At 40.4% G+C, this 20,056-nt stretch overlaps 3 protein-coding genes across 10 annotated transcripts in view; all 3 read left to right on the top strand.

Moving 5' to 3' along the window:
• Positions 1-20,056, top strand: part of LOC148349932 (uncharacterized) — a 33,841-nt gene that overhangs the window by 2,359 nt on the left and 11,426 nt on the right. The window contains exon 2 of the mRNA XM_088355441.1: positions 1,144-1,238. Within this exon, the coding sequence (XP_088211567.1) occupies positions 1,144-1,238 (95 nt within the window). The remainder of the gene's footprint in view (positions 1-1,143; positions 1,239-20,056) is intronic.
• Positions 1,266-6,409, top strand: LOC148349934 (uncharacterized; the record flags this gene model as incomplete). Its single annotated transcript, XM_088319964.1, has 1 exon — positions 1,266-6,409. A coding segment is annotated over one exon (2,841 nt), but the record flags the coding sequence as incomplete, so codon positions are not given.
• On the top strand, positions 8,942-19,866 carry LOC148349933 (uncharacterized). 8 transcript variants are annotated; one of them, XM_088355458.1, is made up of 4 exons: positions 8,942-9,207; positions 12,884-12,899; positions 12,930-13,306; positions 15,529-19,866. In XM_088355458.1, exons 1-4 carry the CDS (start codon positions 9,111-9,113, stop codon positions 16,770-16,772), a joined length of 1,734 nt encoding a protein of 577 aa, XP_088211584.1. In that variant the 5' UTR covers positions 8,942-9,110; the 3' UTR covers positions 16,773-19,866. The 8 variants fall into 8 exon arrangements, with proteins under 8 accessions (XP_088211584.1, XP_088211585.1, XP_088211583.1 ...); XM_088355459.1 differs by having other exon boundaries at positions 12,884-13,144; XM_088355457.1 differs by having other exon boundaries at positions 12,884-13,306.

The raw sequence follows: 20,056 nt of genomic DNA, 5'->3' as shown, positions 1-20,056 counted from the left end.
AAACAATGTATTTCCAATCACCAACTCATTTTCCACACATAACTCAATCAATATCTTCCCACTCTCATTTCTTCCTTGTATTTGTACTTCCTAGTATTACCACTTTCCACCCTTCTTTTGCTCTTGCCACACACTCGGACAAATCCTTCCAGAACTCCTCTCTCTTCTCAGCACTTCTTTCTGAACCAGGTCCATATGCACTTATAAACATCCATACTTCTACACCCCACTTTAACCTCACCCACATCAATCTGGAAGATATCTCTTTCCACTCCACCAGTTTTTCCTTTGCTTTCTCACTCACAAGCACAGGCACTCCATCTCTAGCATGTCCACATCTAACTCCCGAATTTCTACCATACATACCTCCAAGCTGTAATTCACTCTTTCCTTTCATCTTTGTTTCACTCAAGGCTAACACATCAACCTTCCTTTTATCATTATCCTTCCGATCTCCTCTTTCTTCCACTCAGTCGCTTTACTTCCACATCCTCTCACATTTAGTGACCCTATAACTAGGGTTTGCGAGACCTTTCGCCCCCCCCCCCCTTTCTTTGCCTTGCTGTCTCTTAGGGTGTAGAGATAGGGAGGAGAGGATCCCCAGTCCCCTCGCTCCCTCCACTTTAGTCGACTCTTACGACACGCGGCGGATCACGGTGGGAAAATTCTCACACCTCCCAGGGGGGAGGGCCCCTCTCCGCAGGGCATGATAATAATAATTTATTGGAAATATACAGGTTTACACCTAACCAGTGTGGCCACCCCTACTTAAGTTGCCTGGATTGCCCTGTGATTAGAAATAGTTAATTTGATGATGATGGTGCGGAGGAAACCAGTATCGAAGCAGAATTCGGCTGAGACATTCAACTTTAATCCCTTCGTAAACCCCCGAATAATTGCTTTCATTTTTGCAGACAAAGTAACAATTAAAGACCTAACAACAAAAGTACAGCCCAGGATACATGAGAAACAAAAAGATTAAGCATGACTAAAATAATCCGATAAGTCCCATACATGGCATGATAAAATTAAATTTTACCTAGATAACAAATGCAGATGTCCTCACCTTTACAAGCCCATTATTTGGGTATTTTGTGGTTTATTGTGGATGATCTAAAACCATGTGTGTCTTGTGTCCCACAGTGTTCAGTGAAGAATCCATTTCTCCTCTGCGGCAGGAACCAGAGTTTCCTGGCATTATAAAGGAGGAGGCGGAGCTTATTTGTGTTAAAGAGGAGGTGGCGGATGCGGAGGTATTTTGTGTTAAAGAGGATGAGGAGGACCATGCGGAATTTGTTTGTGTTAAACAGGAGGAGGATGTGGAGCTTGTTTGTGTTAAAGAGGAGGAACATCTCACAGAGTTGCCCGTGACTGAGACCGGTTTAACTACAGAGAATCGGGTTAAAAATGAAGAAAAGAACTGGCAGGAGCCTCTAAGCAAAAGCTCCAGTCAGCACGTGAAAACTAATGATGACGACACGTCCGACTCTGCGCACACTGATGGCGACGAACAGTCAGAAGGTGATCACAAGTGTTCTCAGTGTGGGAAAACCTTTCGATTCAAGTATCGTTTAAAATTACACATGTTAGTTCACACTGGTGAGAAGCCATTTTCCTGTTCAGTTTGCGGTCAAACATTCCGCTGGAAAAGTGCCCTAAAAGGCCATTCAAGAATCCACTCTGGTGAGAAACCTTTTTCCTGCTCAATTTGTGGTGAAAAGTTCACCTGGAAGAAAAACTTAAAAGTCCACACGAGAATCCACACTGGTGAGAAGCCCTTTTCCTGCTCAATTTGTGGTGAAAATTTTAGGCTGAATGAACAGTTAAAATCACACACCAAAAGCCACACTGGCGAGAAGCCTTTTTCCTGCTCAGTCTGCGGTCAAAGATTCAGCCGAAAGCATGTCTTAGAAGACCACACAAAAACCCACTCTGGAGAGAAACCTTTTTCCTGCTCAATTTGTGGTGAAAAGTTCACCTTGAAGAAAACCTTAAAAGCCCACACGAGAATCCACACAGGTGAAAAGCCTTTTTCCTGCTCAATTTGCGGTCAAAAATTCAGCTGGAAGAGTTCCTTAAAATCCCATGCAATAACCCACACTGGTGAGAAGCCTTTTTCCTGCTCTGTTTGTGGTCAAAAATTCAGCCTGAAAAAAAGCTTAAACAAACACACAAGAAGCCACACTGGCGAGTTTCCTGGCATTAAAAAGGAGGAGGATGCGGCGCTTGTTTGTGTTAAAGAGGACGAACATCTCACAGAGTTGCCGGTGACTGAGACCTCTTTATTTACTGAGAATCGGGTTAAACATGAAGAAAATAACTGGCAGGAGCCTCTGAGCAGCAGCTCCCATCAACACGTAAAAACTGATGATGACAAATCTGACATTGATGTCGACGAACAGTCAGAAGGTGATCACAAGTGTTCTCAGTGTGGGAAAACCTTTCGATTCAAGAATCGTTTAAAATTGCACATGGTAGTTCACACTGGTGAGAAGCCATTTTCCTGCTCTGTTTGCGGTCAAAGATTTAACCACAGCGGGAGCTTAAAAAGACACGCAAATCTCCACACAGGTGAGAGGCCTTTTTCCTGCTCAATATGCGGTCAACGATTCAGCTGGAAGAGTTCCTTAAAATCGCATGCAATAACCCACACTGATGAAAAACCATTTACCTGCTCAATTTGCGGTAAAAATTTTAACCAGAGCAGGAGCTTAAAAAGACACGCAAGCCTCCACACTGGTGAAAAGCCTTTTTCCTGCTTAATTTGTGGTAAAAAGTTCACCTTGAAGAAAACCTTAAAAGACCACACGAGAATCCACACTGGTGAGAAGCCTTTTTCCTGCTCTGTTTGTGGTCAATCATTCAGCCTGAAAAGAAGCTTAAACAAACACACAAGAACCCACACTGGCGAGAAGCCTTTTTCATGCTCAATTTGCGGTCAAACATTCAGCTGGAAGAGTTCCTTAAAATCGCATGCGATAACCCACACTGATGAGAAACCTTTTACCTGCTCAATTTGTGGTAAAAATTTTAACCAGAGCAGGAGCTTAAAAAGACACGCAAGCCTCCACACTGGTGAAAAGCCTTTTTCCTGCTCAATTTGTGGTAAAAAGTTCACCTTGAAGAAAACCTTAAAAGACCACACGAGAATCCACACTGGTGAGAAGCCTTTTTCCTGCTCTGTTTGTGGTCAATCATTCAGCCTGAAAAGAAGCTTAAACAAACACACAAGAACCCATACTGGCGAAAAGCCTTTTTCCTGCTCAATTTGCGGTAAAAAATTTAACCAGAGCGGGACCTTAAACAAACACACAAGAATCCATACAGGCGAGAAGCCTTTTTCCTGCTCAATTTGTGGTCAAAGATTCACCTGGAAGAGTTCCCTGGAATACCACACCAGAATCCACACTGGTGAGAAGCCTTTTTCCTGCTCGATTTGTGGTGAAAATTTTAGCTGTAAAGAAAGCTTAAAAAGACACGCAAGTTTCCACACAGGTGAGAAGCCTTTTTCCTGCTCGATTTGCGGTCAAAAATTTAACCACAGTGGGAGCTTAAAAAGACACGCAAGTCTCCACACAGGTGAGAAGCCTTTTTCATGCTTAGATTGCGGTCAAAGATTTAATCAGAGCTGGAGCTTAGAAAGACACACAAGAACCCACACTGGCGAGAAGCCTTTTTCCTGCTCAATTTGCGGTGAAAAATTTCATCAGAAACAAAGCGTAAAAGCACACGCTCTTACCCACACTGGTGAGAAGCCGTTTTCCTGCTCGATTTGCGGTCAAAGATTCAGCTGGAAGAGTTCCTTAAAATTGCACACACTCATCCACACTGGTGAGAAGCCTTTTTCGTGCTTAGTTTGCGGTCAAAAATTTAATCAGAGCTGGATCTTAGAAAGACACACAAGAACCCACACTGGGGAGAAGCCTTTTTCCTGCACAGTTTGTGGTCAAAGATTCAGCCAAAAGCATGTTTTAAAAGACCACACAAGAACCCACACAGGTGAGAAGCCTTTTTCCTGTTCGGTTTGCGGTCAAAGATTCTCAATTCAAGCCAGAGCCCTGGATCACATGTGTGCTGGTGAAAATAGCATTGGTAACTCTGCTTGATATAATTTATTACTTGCCTTTACATAAAAAAATAATTCTACACTTCGTGTACAGATCTGTGTACTATCGATGTCATGGGTAAACTTAATGTGTGTGTACATTAGGGCTGCATGATTTGGGGGTAAAAACCTAAATGTGATTTTATTTTTTCAGACCAGTATTGCTATTTCTACGCGATTTTTGATTTAATAAGAAAAGTTCTTCCTTTGTGCTAGTTATGTTTCTGTGAGTACTTGATCGTAGTGATCTGCGTTAACCTTAAAACAATGTCCTCTTCTCAAACTTTGTTAGGGCTGCCATCTGCCGACCAATCTTTACTTTTTTCAATGTAGGTACCTACCTCTTCATAAAATGCAAAATGATAGCACTTCGAGTTCAGAAAATATTGGTTTAGTCCAAGCAACTTATTTAAAAAAAGAACAAATGCACATTTATTTTGACATGTAATTGAGTGCTTCTCAATTATTTCCTGGCGACAAAGTATCATGTGAACTGAAATATATGATGTCCTGTATCATTACCGTTGTGCAAAAAAGCTTGTTTTCAAAATTATAATTTGAAAATACAGAAGTGATTTGTTGGCCTGGAGAGGGATGGGCGCCACCAGGTTGTACTTGCCCATGACACACCACAGGATATGGTGACCCTACCACCCTCGGGGTGAAGGAATACCCCCATGCCGCTCACTTGGGCGTGTAATTTGGGTTTGTTCTTTGATTTCAATGAATAATATGAAATGAAATGATCTGCATTTCCATAGCGCTTTTCAAGTCAATGACTTCCCAAAGCGCTTTACAATGTGCTCCACATTTCCCAATAGCGGCCTTGCAGCCATGTAAGGCGCTAACCGGCTTATTGCGGGTATTAGGCGTTCAGTGTCTTACCCAAGGACACTTCGACATGTAACACGGACGAGCCGGGATTCGAACTGGGATCCCTTGATCCCAAGACGAGCGCTCTACCTCCTGAGCTACAGACTGAATTTGCATTACGGTAAGGAGGCAAACATGGCGGCGCTGCTTTGCAAAACGACCAAAGACCGGGGATACTAGGTCCGGCGAAATAACAACCGGAGAGTCGGAGGGCGCTCGGGTGAGGCGATCAGCGGACGGTGCTGTAAAAGTTGCGTGGAATTTTCAAGATGTCGAGCAGGGACAAGGAACTTGAGGAATTCAAAAAGTCCCTTGGCTCTATGATAGACAAAATGGATATAGTCACCAAACAGCAAAATACAATCATGAGTTGAATAGCTGAAATCAGAGATCTAAAAAAATGAAAACATGGAGAAGGACAAGAGGATTAATGCGCTAGAAGGACGTGTAGCAGAACTTGAGTATACCAGGATCAATGACATTATCACCGGTCTGGACATCAAACCTCGAACCTATGCCAAGGCTGTGGCAAATAAAAGTATTGCAACAAGTACTGATAAACATTAATTAATTTACCATTACAGTAATGCATGGTTACCAAATCAATATAGTCATCATTTGAATAGAAAATGTTAGTTTCGTCTGCAAATGTTACTATTTTTAATAGTTTTGAAACATTAAAAATATCGTTAATATGTAAATTAAATAACTTTGGACTCAGGATAGAACCTTGTGGTACTCCACAACAGATGTCCAAGTATTCCAATGACAACTATCCCATTTTCTGTCGTTATGAATTTCTGTTGTAAATTCATAATCCCAAAGGTGAGAACAACCAGGAAAAGTATGTGTGTGTCTGTGTGTGGAGTCAAATTTTGGAATAACTTACAAGACAAGATCAAACAATGTCCAACTATTCACGTGTTCAAATTTAAATACAAAATAACATTACTGGTGGAATACAGAGTTGAAGAAAATGGGGTATGAGTGATTCGAGAGATTGGGAATTGTGCGTTTAGAACTATGGTTAACTTTGTAGTTATTGTTGCTATTGTTATAACTGTTATTATTAATATTATTACTATTGTTGTTATTATCATGGGGGCCTCGGTGATGTTTTGTGACTAGTGGCATTATGACGTTGATGGATGGGTACTACGAAGATTAGTGTATAAAATATGTGACTATTGTTATTATTATAATTATTGACATCTGACCTATGTAATGTGTGTATCCATGAGATTTTCTTATATTAGACACAAGAGGAGAAGAGGATTTGTAAAATGTATTTAATAGGGAAGATAAAGGGGAAAATAAGCATCTGCTTCCTACTCCCCCTTTTCGAACATGTTATGTAACATAATTTTGGTGTTGAGGTATTGCTTTTGTCCTGTTTTTGTTTTAATGTTCGAAATAAAAAGTATTCATTCATTTCATTCATTCATGTTACTTTTTACATTTAAATACACAGAAGAACTAACTGTGAGACACAATTATTAATGAAGTCAAAGGGGTAGGTTTTAAAAAGCATATGTTTCTTCCTACTACCTTTCGAACATGTACGTCAACATGGTATGTGCGTTTTATTTTTTCGATTTGTTGTTTTGTCTTTGCTTCTGTCGTGTTCGAAATTAAAGTTTCATTCGCTCATTCATGATTATTTTGCTAAAAGTAACTGAAAACAGTTCTTGCTCGTTTTATTTTCTGAAAATCATAATAATGATAAACGAATGAAACAAAATGTAATTTTTGGTAAAATTTGAAAAACAGGTTAAAAATCCTGTATAATCTCATATTGCAGCAAAATTATTAACCAAAATAATGAACCTTTCTTTTGTCTTATATGAGCATATTTGGTATTGGAGTCATCCAAAAGTAATTGAAAGTAATCAAGTTAAAGTAACCCTACCCAACCCTGATCCCTGAGCCACAGTGACTACAAACAATAAGCAAAATTTTATAATGTCAGTTTGAATTTAAAAAAATAAAACATTTTGAAGCATTTTCAATTGACAGCGTGCATTGAGATTTTTTTTAGGAAAACAAAAGGTTGAAAGAAAAAGTAATTCCCTGTTCTAGTGTTGTGCTGCCCCCTAGCGTCTGATTCATAGTTCCGGTGTTGTGTTGTGCCCAAATCCGACTCCTCTGCAGATTCCTCCCCCCCTCGCGTGAACGCGCATTCTGCTATTCTGCTGCGCTTCCAACAAAAGCGATCATATTCTATATAAAACGCTTATTAAAACAATAAAGCGAGCTAATTATAACAATTGGGAGATCCTAGTCTATATAACGCGTTTATTTAAACAATAAAGCGCGATATAACGCGTTTATTTAAACAATAAAGCGCGAAGCGCGATCGTATTCTACAAATTGCGTTTGTTAACGCGGATGCAAAAGTCACCAATGTCAATGTACGCTATGATTTCCGCGATTACAGCTAATTGTACACAAATAGCCTTTATTTGATGTACTATAATAGCTTTATGTAATGTCTTTTTTATTGTGAATGAAACCCTGGTTGCATTGGATCCCGCGGTGTAAACAAATTGTTGTTGTTTTTTTCATTTAAAATCGGACTTCCCTGTCTATACTGTTTGCAAAATAAGACACGCTTTAAACCTTATTATGCTCTTTGGTTTTGGGATCCAACTACAGAGGAATACCTCCACTATGCGATGTGTTACTGAATAGGTGTTCGACCAATCTAGTTCGTTTTTATGACTACTATTAATAATAATAATAGTAGTATTATGAAAAACGTCTGAAAGTTTTCAAATTCACTGTGCTGACATATTGATGCCACAGAAGGTTACTCTACAAGTTACAAGTCTGTATCTCCAACAGAGTCTGTTTTAGCAGGGGGGGGAGGATTTGGGCAGGCATTTCATTTTTCAACAGACTCTGTTGGAGATACAGACTTGTAACTTCTAGAGTAACCTTCTGTGGCATTAATAAGTCAGCACAGTGAATTTGGGGTCACTTGGAGTTTTTATTCAGGAGTTAGCAGGGGGGGGAGGATTTTGCCTGCCCAAATCCTCCCCCCCCCTGCTAAAACAGACTCTGTTGGAGATACAGACTTGTAACTTCTAGAGTAACCTTCTGTGGCATTAATAAGTCAGCACAGTGAATTTGGGGTCGTTTGGAGTTTTTATTCAGGAGTTAGCAGGGGGTGGGGGGTTGCCTGCCCAAATCCCCCCCCCCCCTGCTAAAACAGACTCTGTTGGAGATACAGACTTGCAACTTGTAGAGTAACCTTCTGTGGCATCAATATGTCAGCACGGTGAATTTGAAAACTTTCAGACGTTTTTCATAATACTACTATTATTATTATTAATAGTAGTCATAAAAACGAACTAGATTGGTCGAACACCTATTCAGTAACACATCGCATAGTGGAGGTATTCCTCTGTAGTTGGATCCCAAAACCAAAGAGCATAATAAGGTTTAAAGCGTGTCTTATTTTGCAAACAGTATAGACAGGGAAGTCCGATTTTAAATGAAAAAAACAACAACTATTTGTTTACACCGCGGGATCCAATGCAACCAGGGTTTCATTCACAATAAAAAAAGACATTACATACGGATATTATAGTAAATCAAATAAATATTATTTGTGTACAATTAGTTGTGATCGCGGAAATCATAGCGTACATTGACATTGGTGACTTTTGCATCCGCGTTAACAAACGCAATTTGTAGAATACGATCGCGCTTCGCGCTTTATTGTTTAAATAAACGCGTTATATCGCGCTTTATTGTTTAAATAAACGCGTTATATAGACTAGGATCTCCCAATTGTTATAATTAGCTCGCTTTATTGTTTTAATAAGCGTTTTATATAGAATATGATCGCTTTTGTTGGAAGCGCAGCAGAATAGCAGAATGCGCGTTCACGCGAGGGGGGGAGGAATCTGCAGAATAGCAGAATGCGCGTTCACGCGAGGGGGGGAGGAATCTGCAGAGGAGTCGGATTTGGGCACAACACCTGTCATAAGTGCGGAAACAAAGCACACATCGAGACTCGAAGTGGAATCTCGCCACTCTCATTTGACTAATTTATTCGCGTGGAAAGGCGCCTTTGGACTTGGGAGATAATTAATCTGGAGCTTGAAAAGGGCTAAAGAGGGAAAGGATGATGAAAAAGGAGCTTCCAAGTCCCAAAGAGGAGATGGAGATGCCGCTACAAAATGGCGGTTTGCAAGCAGCTTCGACTTGTGTGAACAGAGCAGGTTGGTTATTATTTTCATACTTTTTAACTTTTTATATAATATCTTTGAAATCATATTTTCTTGTCCGTAAAACGCAATCGGGAGGCGACAACGTAACAACAGCTCCACACTGAATGTTACAATGAGCGGCCATCTTGGCTACTCTAGCCGAGGGCATCATGTAATCATTTGTATGAGTGGCGTGCCGTTCACGAATAATCGTTATTATATGGATACAATTAACAAAAACAATCCGAAGTGCCGTTTTAGTGAAACTATTCCTGTAAAAGATGGACAGAGTCCTCTTTAAACTCAATACGAACGTTGTTTATTTACAGAAAACGATAAATCTTCGCGCTCTCTACCGTAATACCTCGTCTGCTGCGCAGGCACAATCAATTACCGTAAATGACCATTTCCATCACTGGTGTTGGGCACATTACTTCAAAGAAAGTAATTACTTATAGTTAGTCACCACTTCTTCCTAAAATTAACCGAGTTAGTAACTGTTTTACTCTAGCCAAAGTAACTCATGACCAGGGAAAGTAACTCTTGCTATTATTTTAAAAATAAGTTGTATGTCAAATAATTTGAAATGTATTGAGTAATATTCGAGTCAGTTGAATAGAGAAGAACAGATTGTTGAATTATAGAACCCTGTAATATTTATTGCACCTCACCAGCAACAGATGTATCTCATACTTGAAGTGCAAAACAATATCATGAAACAACAATCAGCAGTCAACAATAAAAAGTGAGTTTAATGAATTGAATCTAACTGGAATGGGCTGTTGTAGAGACAGTTATTACAACTCTTTTTAGAGAACCAACTTTTGTTTTTGTTTTTTAGCATTGGTCACTAAAATTTGCCACCCTTTTGGCTCCCAATTGGCTCTTGTTTGAGAAAAAAAACTACCGTTTTTTCCGCACTATAGGGCGCACCTGGTTATAGGGCGCACCCCCAAAAATTAGTAATTGGGCCTATATCTTCCATACATAAGGCGCACCGGATTATAAGGCACTACAATGGGAACGTCGACAAAACAGTCAGATAGTTCAGTCCATCTTCTTACCCCCTTAACATCCCAAAAGCTTGCAAAGAAGCAAATACGTGTCCTAGACACGTGCAAATGCGGTATCCGTACGATGTCACTCAAATGCATCGTTCCAAATATCATTCGGAAGGTTTAAGTCTTGGGATTCAAGAAATGCCAACCATTCCTTAGTTTCTATTTTCTTTTTCGCTCGCAACTTTATTGTGCATATGACAATAAACACTTGGAATTGAGTTTAATTTAAAAAAAGACCCATCAGAGAAACATCGATATCACTCTGAAACAAGATACTGGGAAAATATATAGCCGGAGTAGCTCACCGAAGTCGTTGTGTTCAATAATATTGTGCAACCATGGTCCTCTTATATTCGTGAGTGTAGTAAATCCAGGAGAGTAAAATATTTACAAATACAGTACAGAAAAGTAAAATACTGTTTTCTCTATGCCGTCAACCCAACATGCTATTCATATTCATCTTTTTCGGCCAATTGCAGGCTTTGTTTTGCCCCTTTAGCCTATGCCAGCCTGTAAATGATAAAAAGGATCCGCCCCCTTGACCTCCGAATAACTTTAGCCAATAGTGATGGATTCAAATGATGATTGACACATTGGTTAGCCAATGAAACGCCGGTAAATAAATCCCAGCATACACCGCGGACTACTCCATGTTCGGGGGGAAATCTAGTCGGCGGCTGCAAGTTAGTTGGAAGACTTTGCGACTTAATATTGATCCATATATAAGGTGCACTGTATTATAAGGCGCATGGTCAGCTTTTGAAAAAAAATAAGACTTTTAGGTGCGCTTTATAGTGCGGAAAATAGGATAAATTGTTTTAATCCGTTACAACACCCTGCATGTTTACCTTGAATGTTTAACGTAAACATAAAGCTAACCCAGGCTAATCGTACGTTCGCGTTATCATAATCATCCGTACAAAAGATTACGCTAACATGAACGTGTCAAAATAAAAAAAACAGGTCGTTTACAAGTCATTTAGCACCCGGGTCTCCACAACAAGTGGTGAGCGGTTCATTGGAAAGGGGGCTCGGTTCCAACACCCTGAATGTTTAACGTAAACTTAAATCTAACCCAGGCTACTCGTACGTTCGTGTTATTGTAATCTTATGAATAGGAATTCTTACCTATGTGGTGGTCAGCAGAAGGCGCTCGCACACCTCCTTCATATTTGGCTATTATTTCTTTCTTAAATGCAATAGTTGTACGCACTACTTTTCTTTTTTCACCTGTAGCAACTTTGCCGCTTGCACTGACTTTCTTCGGAGGCAGAATAAGGGGCTAAAACACCCGTACGCCGCTCAGCATCGCACCCTAGCGTACCGGCGTTCGAACTCCGATTTTTTGACCGAACAGCGAAGCAAGAATTTCTTGAAATTTTTGGTCGGACACCGATTTGTTCGAACTGAGGCTTTCGAAAACCCAGGTTCCACTGTATATGGCTCTTTCTATGAGTACAAATGGCTCAGAGACAAATTTGATTGCATGCAAATTTTCTCCATCTCGTTCAAAAAATGAGCTATTAATCCTGTCTAGATACACGCAAAGCCAAACCAAAGCTGAATTTCAATGCAGTACTTCGCAGAATATAGAGGGCACGTTTTTCACTACAATTTACAGTCAAGGTGTCACACCAAAAAAAAAAAACTCGTTTTGGCTGTACAACGCTAAAAAAATCCTTTATTTAATAGCTCACTATACAATCTGTGTTCAGTGTTCAGATACTTTATGATGAATCCACAGAACAAACTGTAAATACGCCAAAACCAGGAAGCGAACCTAAAGTTATTTGATTGGGTGAGGGGGAAAGATGGGTTGAGCTATGCAAAAAGTGCAAGCACTCCCTCCCATCTCTCGCCCTACGCCGTCTGCGCCGAAGGTAAGCGCATCAGGCTCCCTGTTTGCAGAATGTTGTGACGTTTTTACAAAATAACTGCTTGCGTCTGGTTTTGAAACAAATATGTATGAAAACAAAGGGTGAAAATGAGTTGAACCGATCATGAGTAATTGCAAGAAAAGAGACAAGTTTAAAGTGGTATGTTTGTTGATTTTGGGACAGGGGCTCTGGCATTATTCTCTTTTCATAATTTTTATCAAATCATCAAAAATAAATGTGCTGAAGACTAAGCTTTTGTCTGGGGCGCAGGTTTAGCAATTTAGTAAATTTGTCTCATAATATAGGGTGTGGCTCTTTCCCAAAATAAAATTCATATATTTTGCTTTTATGGCTCTTTGAGTCAAAAATGTTCCCTAACCCTGATATGGAGTATTAAAATAGTGCTACGGAAAATACACACTGTAATAAAAATAGGGTTATATGCAAATGTGGGGTTGGGGTTTAATGTGGGCTTTGAAAGAGCCTCATAGCATGAGGAAGAAATGATCTCCTTTGTCTGTCCGTGGAACAAGACTGTGAAGGCAGTCTGTCGCTGAAGCTGCTCTTCCGTTTGGAGATGATTCTGTGTAGTGGTTGTAAAGAATTGTCCATGATTGACCGCAGCTTGTTCAGTACCCGTCTCTCAGCTACAGTTGTCAGGCTGTCCAGCTCTGTGCCCACAACAGAGCCCGCCTTCCTCACCGGTTTATTATGGATGATCTAAAACTATGTGTGTCTTGTGTCCCACAGACGTCAGTGAAGAATTCATTTCTCCTCTGCGGCAGGAACCAGAGTTTCCTGGCATTAAAAAGGAGGAGGATGCGGAGGTTGTTTGTGTTAAAGAGGAGGAACATCTGACAGAATTGCCCGTGACTGAGACCTCTTTAACTACTGAGAATCGGGTTAAACATGAAGAAAACAATTGGCAGGAGCCTCTTAGCAAAAGCTCCAGTCAGCACGTGAAAACTGATGGCGACAAATCCGACACTGATGGCGACGAACAGACAGAAGGTGATAAAAAGTGTTCTCAGTGTGGGAAAACCTTTCGATTCAAGTATCGTTTAAAATTACACATGGTAGTTCACACTGATGAAAAACCATTTTCCTGCTCTGTTTGCGGTCAAAGATTTAACCACAGCAGGAGCTTAAAAAGACACGCAAATCTCCACACAGGTGAGAAGCCTTTTTCCTGCTCTATTTGCGGTCAAAGTTTCAGCTGGAAGAGTTCCTTAAAATCACATGTAATAACCCACACTGATGAGAAACCTTTTACCTGCTCAATTTGCGGTAAAAATTTTAGCCAGAGCAGGAGCTTAAAAAGACATGCAAGCCTCCACACAGGTGAGAAGCCTTTTTCTTGCTCATTTTGTGGCCAAACATTCAGCCGAAAGCATGTCTTAGAAGGCCACACAAGAACCCACTCTGGCGAGAAACCTTTTTCCTGCTCAGTTTGTGGTGAAAAGTTCACCTTGAAGAAAACCTTAAAAGACCACATGAGAATCCACACTGGTGAGAAGCCTTTTTCCTGCTCAGTTTGTGGTGAAAAGTTCACCTGGAAGAAAACTTTTAAACACCACTTGAGAATCCACACTGGTGAGAAGCCATTTTCCTGTTCAATTTGTGGTGAAAATTTTAGCTGTAAAGAAAGCTTAAAAGGACACGCAAGTCTCCACACAGATGAGAAGCCATTTTCCTGCTCGATTTGCGGTCAAAAATTTAACCGGTGCAGTAGCTTAAAAAGACACGCAAGTCTCCACACAGGTGAGAAGCCTTTTTCGTGCTTAGTTTGCGGTCAAAGATTTAACCAGAGCTGGAGCTTAGAAAGACACACAAGAACCCACACTGGCGAGAGGCCTTTTTCCTGCTCAGTTTGCGGTCAAAGATTCAGCCGGAAGCAGGCCTTAAAAGACCACACAAGAATCCATACTGGCGAGAAGCCTTTTTCCTGTTCGATTTGCGGTCAAAGATTCTCAATTCAAGCCAGAGCTCGGGATCACACGTGTGCTGGTGAAAATAGAATTGGACACTCTGTTTGATATATTTTTTCTTACCTTTACATGAAAAAAATAAACCTACTTCATGTACAGATCTGTGTTCTCTCGATGTCATTTGTAAACTTAATGTGTGTGTACATTAGGGCTGCATGATCAGGGGGTAAAGAACCTAAGTGCGATATTTATTTTTATTTTTTTCAGACCAGTAATGCTATTTCTAAGCGATTTTCGATTTGATAAGAAAAGTGCCTCTTCCATGCTAGTTATGTTTGTGTGAGTACTTGATCGTAGAGACCTGCGTTAACCTTAAGAAAACGTCTTCTTCTCAAAGCTTTGTTAGGGCTGCTGTCTGCTGACCAATCTTTACTTTTTTCAATGCAAGTACTGAAGTTATATACTATGTTATACGCTGTTTTATTCCACTTACACTCCAAAATACTTGTCCTAAGTTTGACCTCAGCCTTGAGTGCAACTTTTTAGAAGGGTGTCGTTAACCGCCTGTGTTTTGGAATGTGTCTTTTTTTACAGTCTGTGCAGATAACAATGATTTATCACCTCTTTGCGCCGTGTTGATGCAATCAGCCAGAGGCTTGATCATGGGGCATGAACATTTCATCGGCATGGGTGATAAGAGGAGGAGACCCCGGAACCTCGTCGTCTCCTCCACACGATTGTAATTGGCAAGGAAGAAAGATCCGATGTGTTCAACTCTTTGATTTGGCTAAATAAATTAATATGTGGACTATACTCGGTCCAATAACTTCTCCTGCTTCTGGACCTGCTCCAACCGTAAGGGTTTACACAAGACACAGGAAGTGTCTTCGGAATCAATATAATAAATGTTAAAACCTTACAATACCTACCTCTTCATAAAATGCAAAATGATAGCACTTCGAGTTCAGAAAATATTGGTCTAGTCCAAGCAACTTATTTAAAAAAAAGAACAAATGAACATTTATCCTTGTGTTGAAAATGAAATAATAAAAGATATAGAATACGAAAATACCCAATATAACGAGTTGATATAGAGTATTTAAATAGTGCTACGGAAAATACACACTGTAATAAAAATAGGGTAATATGCAAATGTCAGGGTGGGGTTTAAAGTGGGCTTTTACTTCCCTGGATGGAGTTAAAGAGCCCTGCATGAGGAAGAAATGATCTCAGTCTGTCCGTGGAACAAGACTGTGACAGCAGTCTGTTGCTGAAGCTGCTCTTCTATTTGGAGATGATGCTGTGTAGTGGATGTAATGATTTGTCCTTGATTGACGGCAGCTTGTTCAGTACCCGTCTCTCAGCTACAGTTGTCAGGCTGTCCAGCTCTGTGCCCACAACAGAGCTCGCTTTCCTCACGAGTTTATTATGGATGATCTAAAACCATGTTTGTCTTGTGTCCGACAGATGTCAGTGAAGAATTCATTTCTCCTCTGCGGCAGGAACCAGAGTTTCCTGGCATTAAAATGGAGGAGGATTTGGAGCTTGTTCACGTTAAAGAGGAGGAGGAGGACGATGATGCAGAGCTTTTTTGTGTTAAAGAGGAGGAACATCTGACAGAATTGCCAGTGACTGAGACCTATTTAACTACGGAGAATCGGGTTAAACATGAAGAAAATAACTGGCAGGAGCCTCTAAGCAGCAGCTCCCATCAACACGTGAAAACTGATGATGACAAATCTGACTTTGATGGCAACGAACAGTCAGAATGTGTTCACAAGTGTTCTCAGTGTGGGAAAACCTTTCGATTCAAGAATCGTTTAAAATTGCACATGGTAGTTCACACTGGTGAGAAGCCATTTTCCTGCTCTGTTTGCGGTCAAAATTTTAGCTGGAAAGAAAGCTTAAAAAGACACGCAAGACTCCACAATGGTGAGAGTCCTTTTTTCTGCTCAGTTTGCGGTCGAAAATTTGGTACGGGTGAAAATTTAAAAACCCACACACGGATCCACACTGGTGAGAAGCCTTTTTCCTGCTCAATTTGTGGTGAAAAATTTAGGCTGAATGAACAGTTAAAATCACACACAGGAAGCCACACTGGCGAGAAGCCTTTTTCCTGCTCAGTGTGCGGTCAAAAATTCAACCGGAAGCATGTCTTAGAAGGCCACACAAGAACCCACTCTGGAGAGAAACCTTTTTCCTGTTCAATTTGTTGTGAAAAGTTCTCCTTGAAGAAAACTTTAACAGACCACACTAGAATCCACACTGGTGAGAAGCCCTTTTGCTGCTCGATTTGTGGTGAAAAATTCAGGTGGAATACACAGTTAAAATCACACACAAAAAGCCACACTGGCGAGAAGGCATTTTCCTGTTCAGTTTGTGGTCAAAAATTCAGCCGGAAGGGTAGGTTAAACAAACACACAAGAACCCACCCTGGCGTGAAGCCTTTTTCCTGCTCAATTTGCGGTCGAAAATTTAACCGGAGCGGAAGCTTAAAAAGACACGCACGTCTCCACACAGGTGAGAAGCCTTTTTCCTGCTTGATTTGCGGTCAAAAATTTAACCAGAGCGGGAGCTTAAAAAGACACGCAAGAACCCACACTAGCGAGAAACCTTTTTCCTGCTCTGTGTGCGGTCAAAGATTCTCGGTTCAAGCCAGAGCTCAAAATCACACGTGTGCTGGTGAAAATAGCATTGGTCACTCTGCATGATATATTTTTTCTTACGTTTCCTTTTAAAAATAAAGCCCCCACTACATGTACAGATATATGTACTCTCGATGTCATTGGCAAACTTAATGTGTGTGTACATTAGGGCTGCATGATTTAGGGGTAAAAAACCTTACTGGGATTTTTTTTTTCGCACCAGTATTGCTATTTCTACGCGATTTTTGATAGAATAAGAAAAGTTCCTCTTCTGTGCTAGTTATGTTTCTGTGAGTACTTGATAGTAGTGACCTGCGTTAATTTTGGAGAGGACGTCGTTTGGTGTCGCCTCAAAACATAAACAGAGCCGAGATATGATAGAGAGAGAAAACGCCTGTTTGTTTCATCCATTCCTTCATCAGCGTTTCAAGTCCGTCTAAGAGATGCTTGGGCTTCTTATACTCTTATTCACAGCATCTGATGATGTTTTTCCTTCCCCGCTTCCTCAATCAACAATTCCTGTCACAAAATTATCTGATGATGTTTTTCCCGAACCCGATTTTCTCAGTCAACATCTTGTGATTTCTCTCCTGACTCATGTCTCCCGCCAGATGTCTTCTCACAATGGGCTACTGTTAGCTCAAAGGCTGCTGACTTATAGTTAATCCACAACAATCCTCCCCTTTGGGAGTTTTTATCTCCCACACATAAACAAAAAGAACCAAAAAATAAAATCTAGGATACATTGACTAATTCAATTACAGAGTCTAGTTTATTCTTTTCAAACCTTCCAGCTCCCAAATGTCTTGCCTTCTTGGAGCACCACATACGTTTTTAGATCATTATGTCAGGAAAACGGATGAAAAACCTTGTTTAGTTATTCTCAAGGGTGGTGTAAGGTTTTAACTATTTCTTATACTGAAATCTGACTCTGAAGACACTTCCCGTGTCTTGTGTAATCCCTTACAGTTGGAGCATGTTCTAAAGTCGGTGGAATTATTGGGCCGAGTATAGCCCACCTATTAATTTATTTTGGTGAATCAAAGAGTGAAGGTACCTATCCAGGTACCTAGGTAAACTATCCAAAATTATAGCTGTACTTCTGATACACAAACATAAAGACCCAAATTGTACTTCTAGCTGCTTGCGTGTCAGCCTGCTGTAATCTTTTTTTTTTTTTGTAAGTACGGAAATCTATATTACAAAATGTTGAATGTTCATTGATGCATGATAAAGGTACACACATTGATTAACTGATAAGCGGTAAAATAGGTGATAACAGCGCAAAATTACGGTAGTAGTTGTTAATACATGTCAGTATGAGTACATGATTGAATATGAATATAGTATATGTTCATGTTGGCATTTGACGTTGACACCTCCCCTTGAAGATTTCCAAGACCATGCTTCTCCATATTCGTCTTCGGGTTTCATGAAGTCAGATGTCGGAGTCAGAGACAATTCCAGCAGGCATCACGCTCAGCTTTTGTGTAGCCCAAAGTCCGGAAACGACGTTGCATCCTGACCCGCTTTCTCCCCGATGTTGTGATTATTCCTAGCGCTATAGTGTATTTATTAATTTTTATTTATTTAATCAAAGCGGCGCCTCCGTGAGCGGCAGCCTTTCCAGCAGCAGCCTTTCGAGCAGCTCTGTGTTATTTCGCACTTTTTGTGATTTATTGTTTTAAGTGTCTGCTTCTATCCTCTGTGTTTTTTGTCCCGTTTGACAACTACACTTTGGATGACTTTCTATCCTATGGGTATGGGTTTTAACGCACAAAAATGCGTTTATTCGAGGAATCAACTCCTTGCCCTGAAGAATTCTCATACCGGCGTGAGGGGGCCCTATCGTGGATGCAGAGCCAGAGCTAGCTAAGCGGCTAGCGGTGTTAAAAGACTTTGGTACCGTCTGTAATCCTGGTGAATGTGAACTCTCTACCAAATAAGACGGGCGAACTGGCTGTGCTGGTGAAAAACATCAAAGCGTACAAGGAGTGCAGTTTGCTGTGTTTCACGGAAACGTGGCTCACGTCTAGCATCCCAGACGCTAACGTGGAGCTATCAGGCGCTACCCTTCAGCGCTGTTAGGGACAGAGACACAAAAGCCTGCGAGAAGCGGAGAGGAGGTGGACTCGCTATCTATGTGAACACGAGGTGGTGTAACCCTGGGCACAAAGATTTCCATCTGCTGCAGGGACGTCGAACTTTTGGCCTAGCGTGTGACGTCATCCACTCCGCTGTGGCTAAATACATCAAAGCACCCCGAGGCCATCCTGTTAATCTGTTAATAAACAACAAGGAGACTGCTGGAAGTGTGAATTTCACTACAGGGATGAATAAAGTATCTATCCATCCATTATACAATTGGATATTGTAACATATGCAATTGGTCCGGATAATTGTTTTTGTTGATATTCCAATACTAACTTTATTTATTTCCATCATTTTTGTTTTCTTTGATTCTGTTTACTTTATTATCTTATTTTTATCTCCTTTTGCGGATGCTCTACTATCTTGTATAGGTTTTCCTGATCGTTTGCGTTTTCAGATAACCACCCCTTTCTGATTATTCCGTTTTGGGCGGATTTAACTCCTCGTCCTTGAGTCTCTCTGCTTCCACAAGCCTAGAGACCCCCCTTTCTTTGCCTTGCTTTTCCCTTATTTTCTTTTATTTGTTTTCTATACGTTTTTGTCTTGCTGTCGGTCACCCCGCTCGAGTGATATGACCAGAGTAGATAGATAGAACTGAAAACAATTCTTGCTCGTTTTATTTTCTGAAAATAATAATAATGATAAATGAATAAAAGAAAATAGAATGTTTGGTAAAACTTGAAAAACAGGTTCAAAATCTTGTAAAATCTAATATTGCAGCAAAATTATTTACCAAAATGATTAACCTGTAGCCTATATATCTGTATTATTTGTGATTGCAACATCCTTTGCTGCCTGGTAATCCTGAAAGGGGGATGCCACATGTGCGGTCCCTTTTCAAGGTTTCTTCATTTTCCTCATGTTGAGGTTTTTTGAGTTTTTTTTTGCCCTCATGTTGGTTCCAGATCAGGGAATGGTGTAAAAATAGTCTGTGTAATAACCTGTGAAGCCGTTTGAGACTCTTTGTGATTAAGGGCATCACAAATAAAAATGACTTGACTTGACTATTAATCCTTTGAGCTACGGTGGCAGCAAACAATAAGAAAATCTTTATAATGGCAGTTTAAATTTAAAAAAATAAACATTTTTAAGCATTTAACTGACAGCGTGCCTTGCGATATATTTTTATGAAAACAAAAGGTTGAAAAAAAGAGTTGTAATTCCCATCAATGTTCTAGTGTTGTGCTGCCCCCTAGCGT

The sequence above is a fragment of the Urocampus carinirostris genome, chromosome 16, assembly GCF_059441175.1.
Source record: "Urocampus carinirostris isolate Australia breed hairy pipefish chromosome 16, RoL_Ucar_1.0, whole genome shotgun sequence".
NCBI classification, from domain to species: domain Eukaryota; kingdom Metazoa; phylum Chordata; class Actinopteri; order Syngnathiformes; family Syngnathidae; genus Urocampus; species Urocampus carinirostris.
This window is presented reverse-complemented; position numbering and strand designations above follow the sequence as displayed.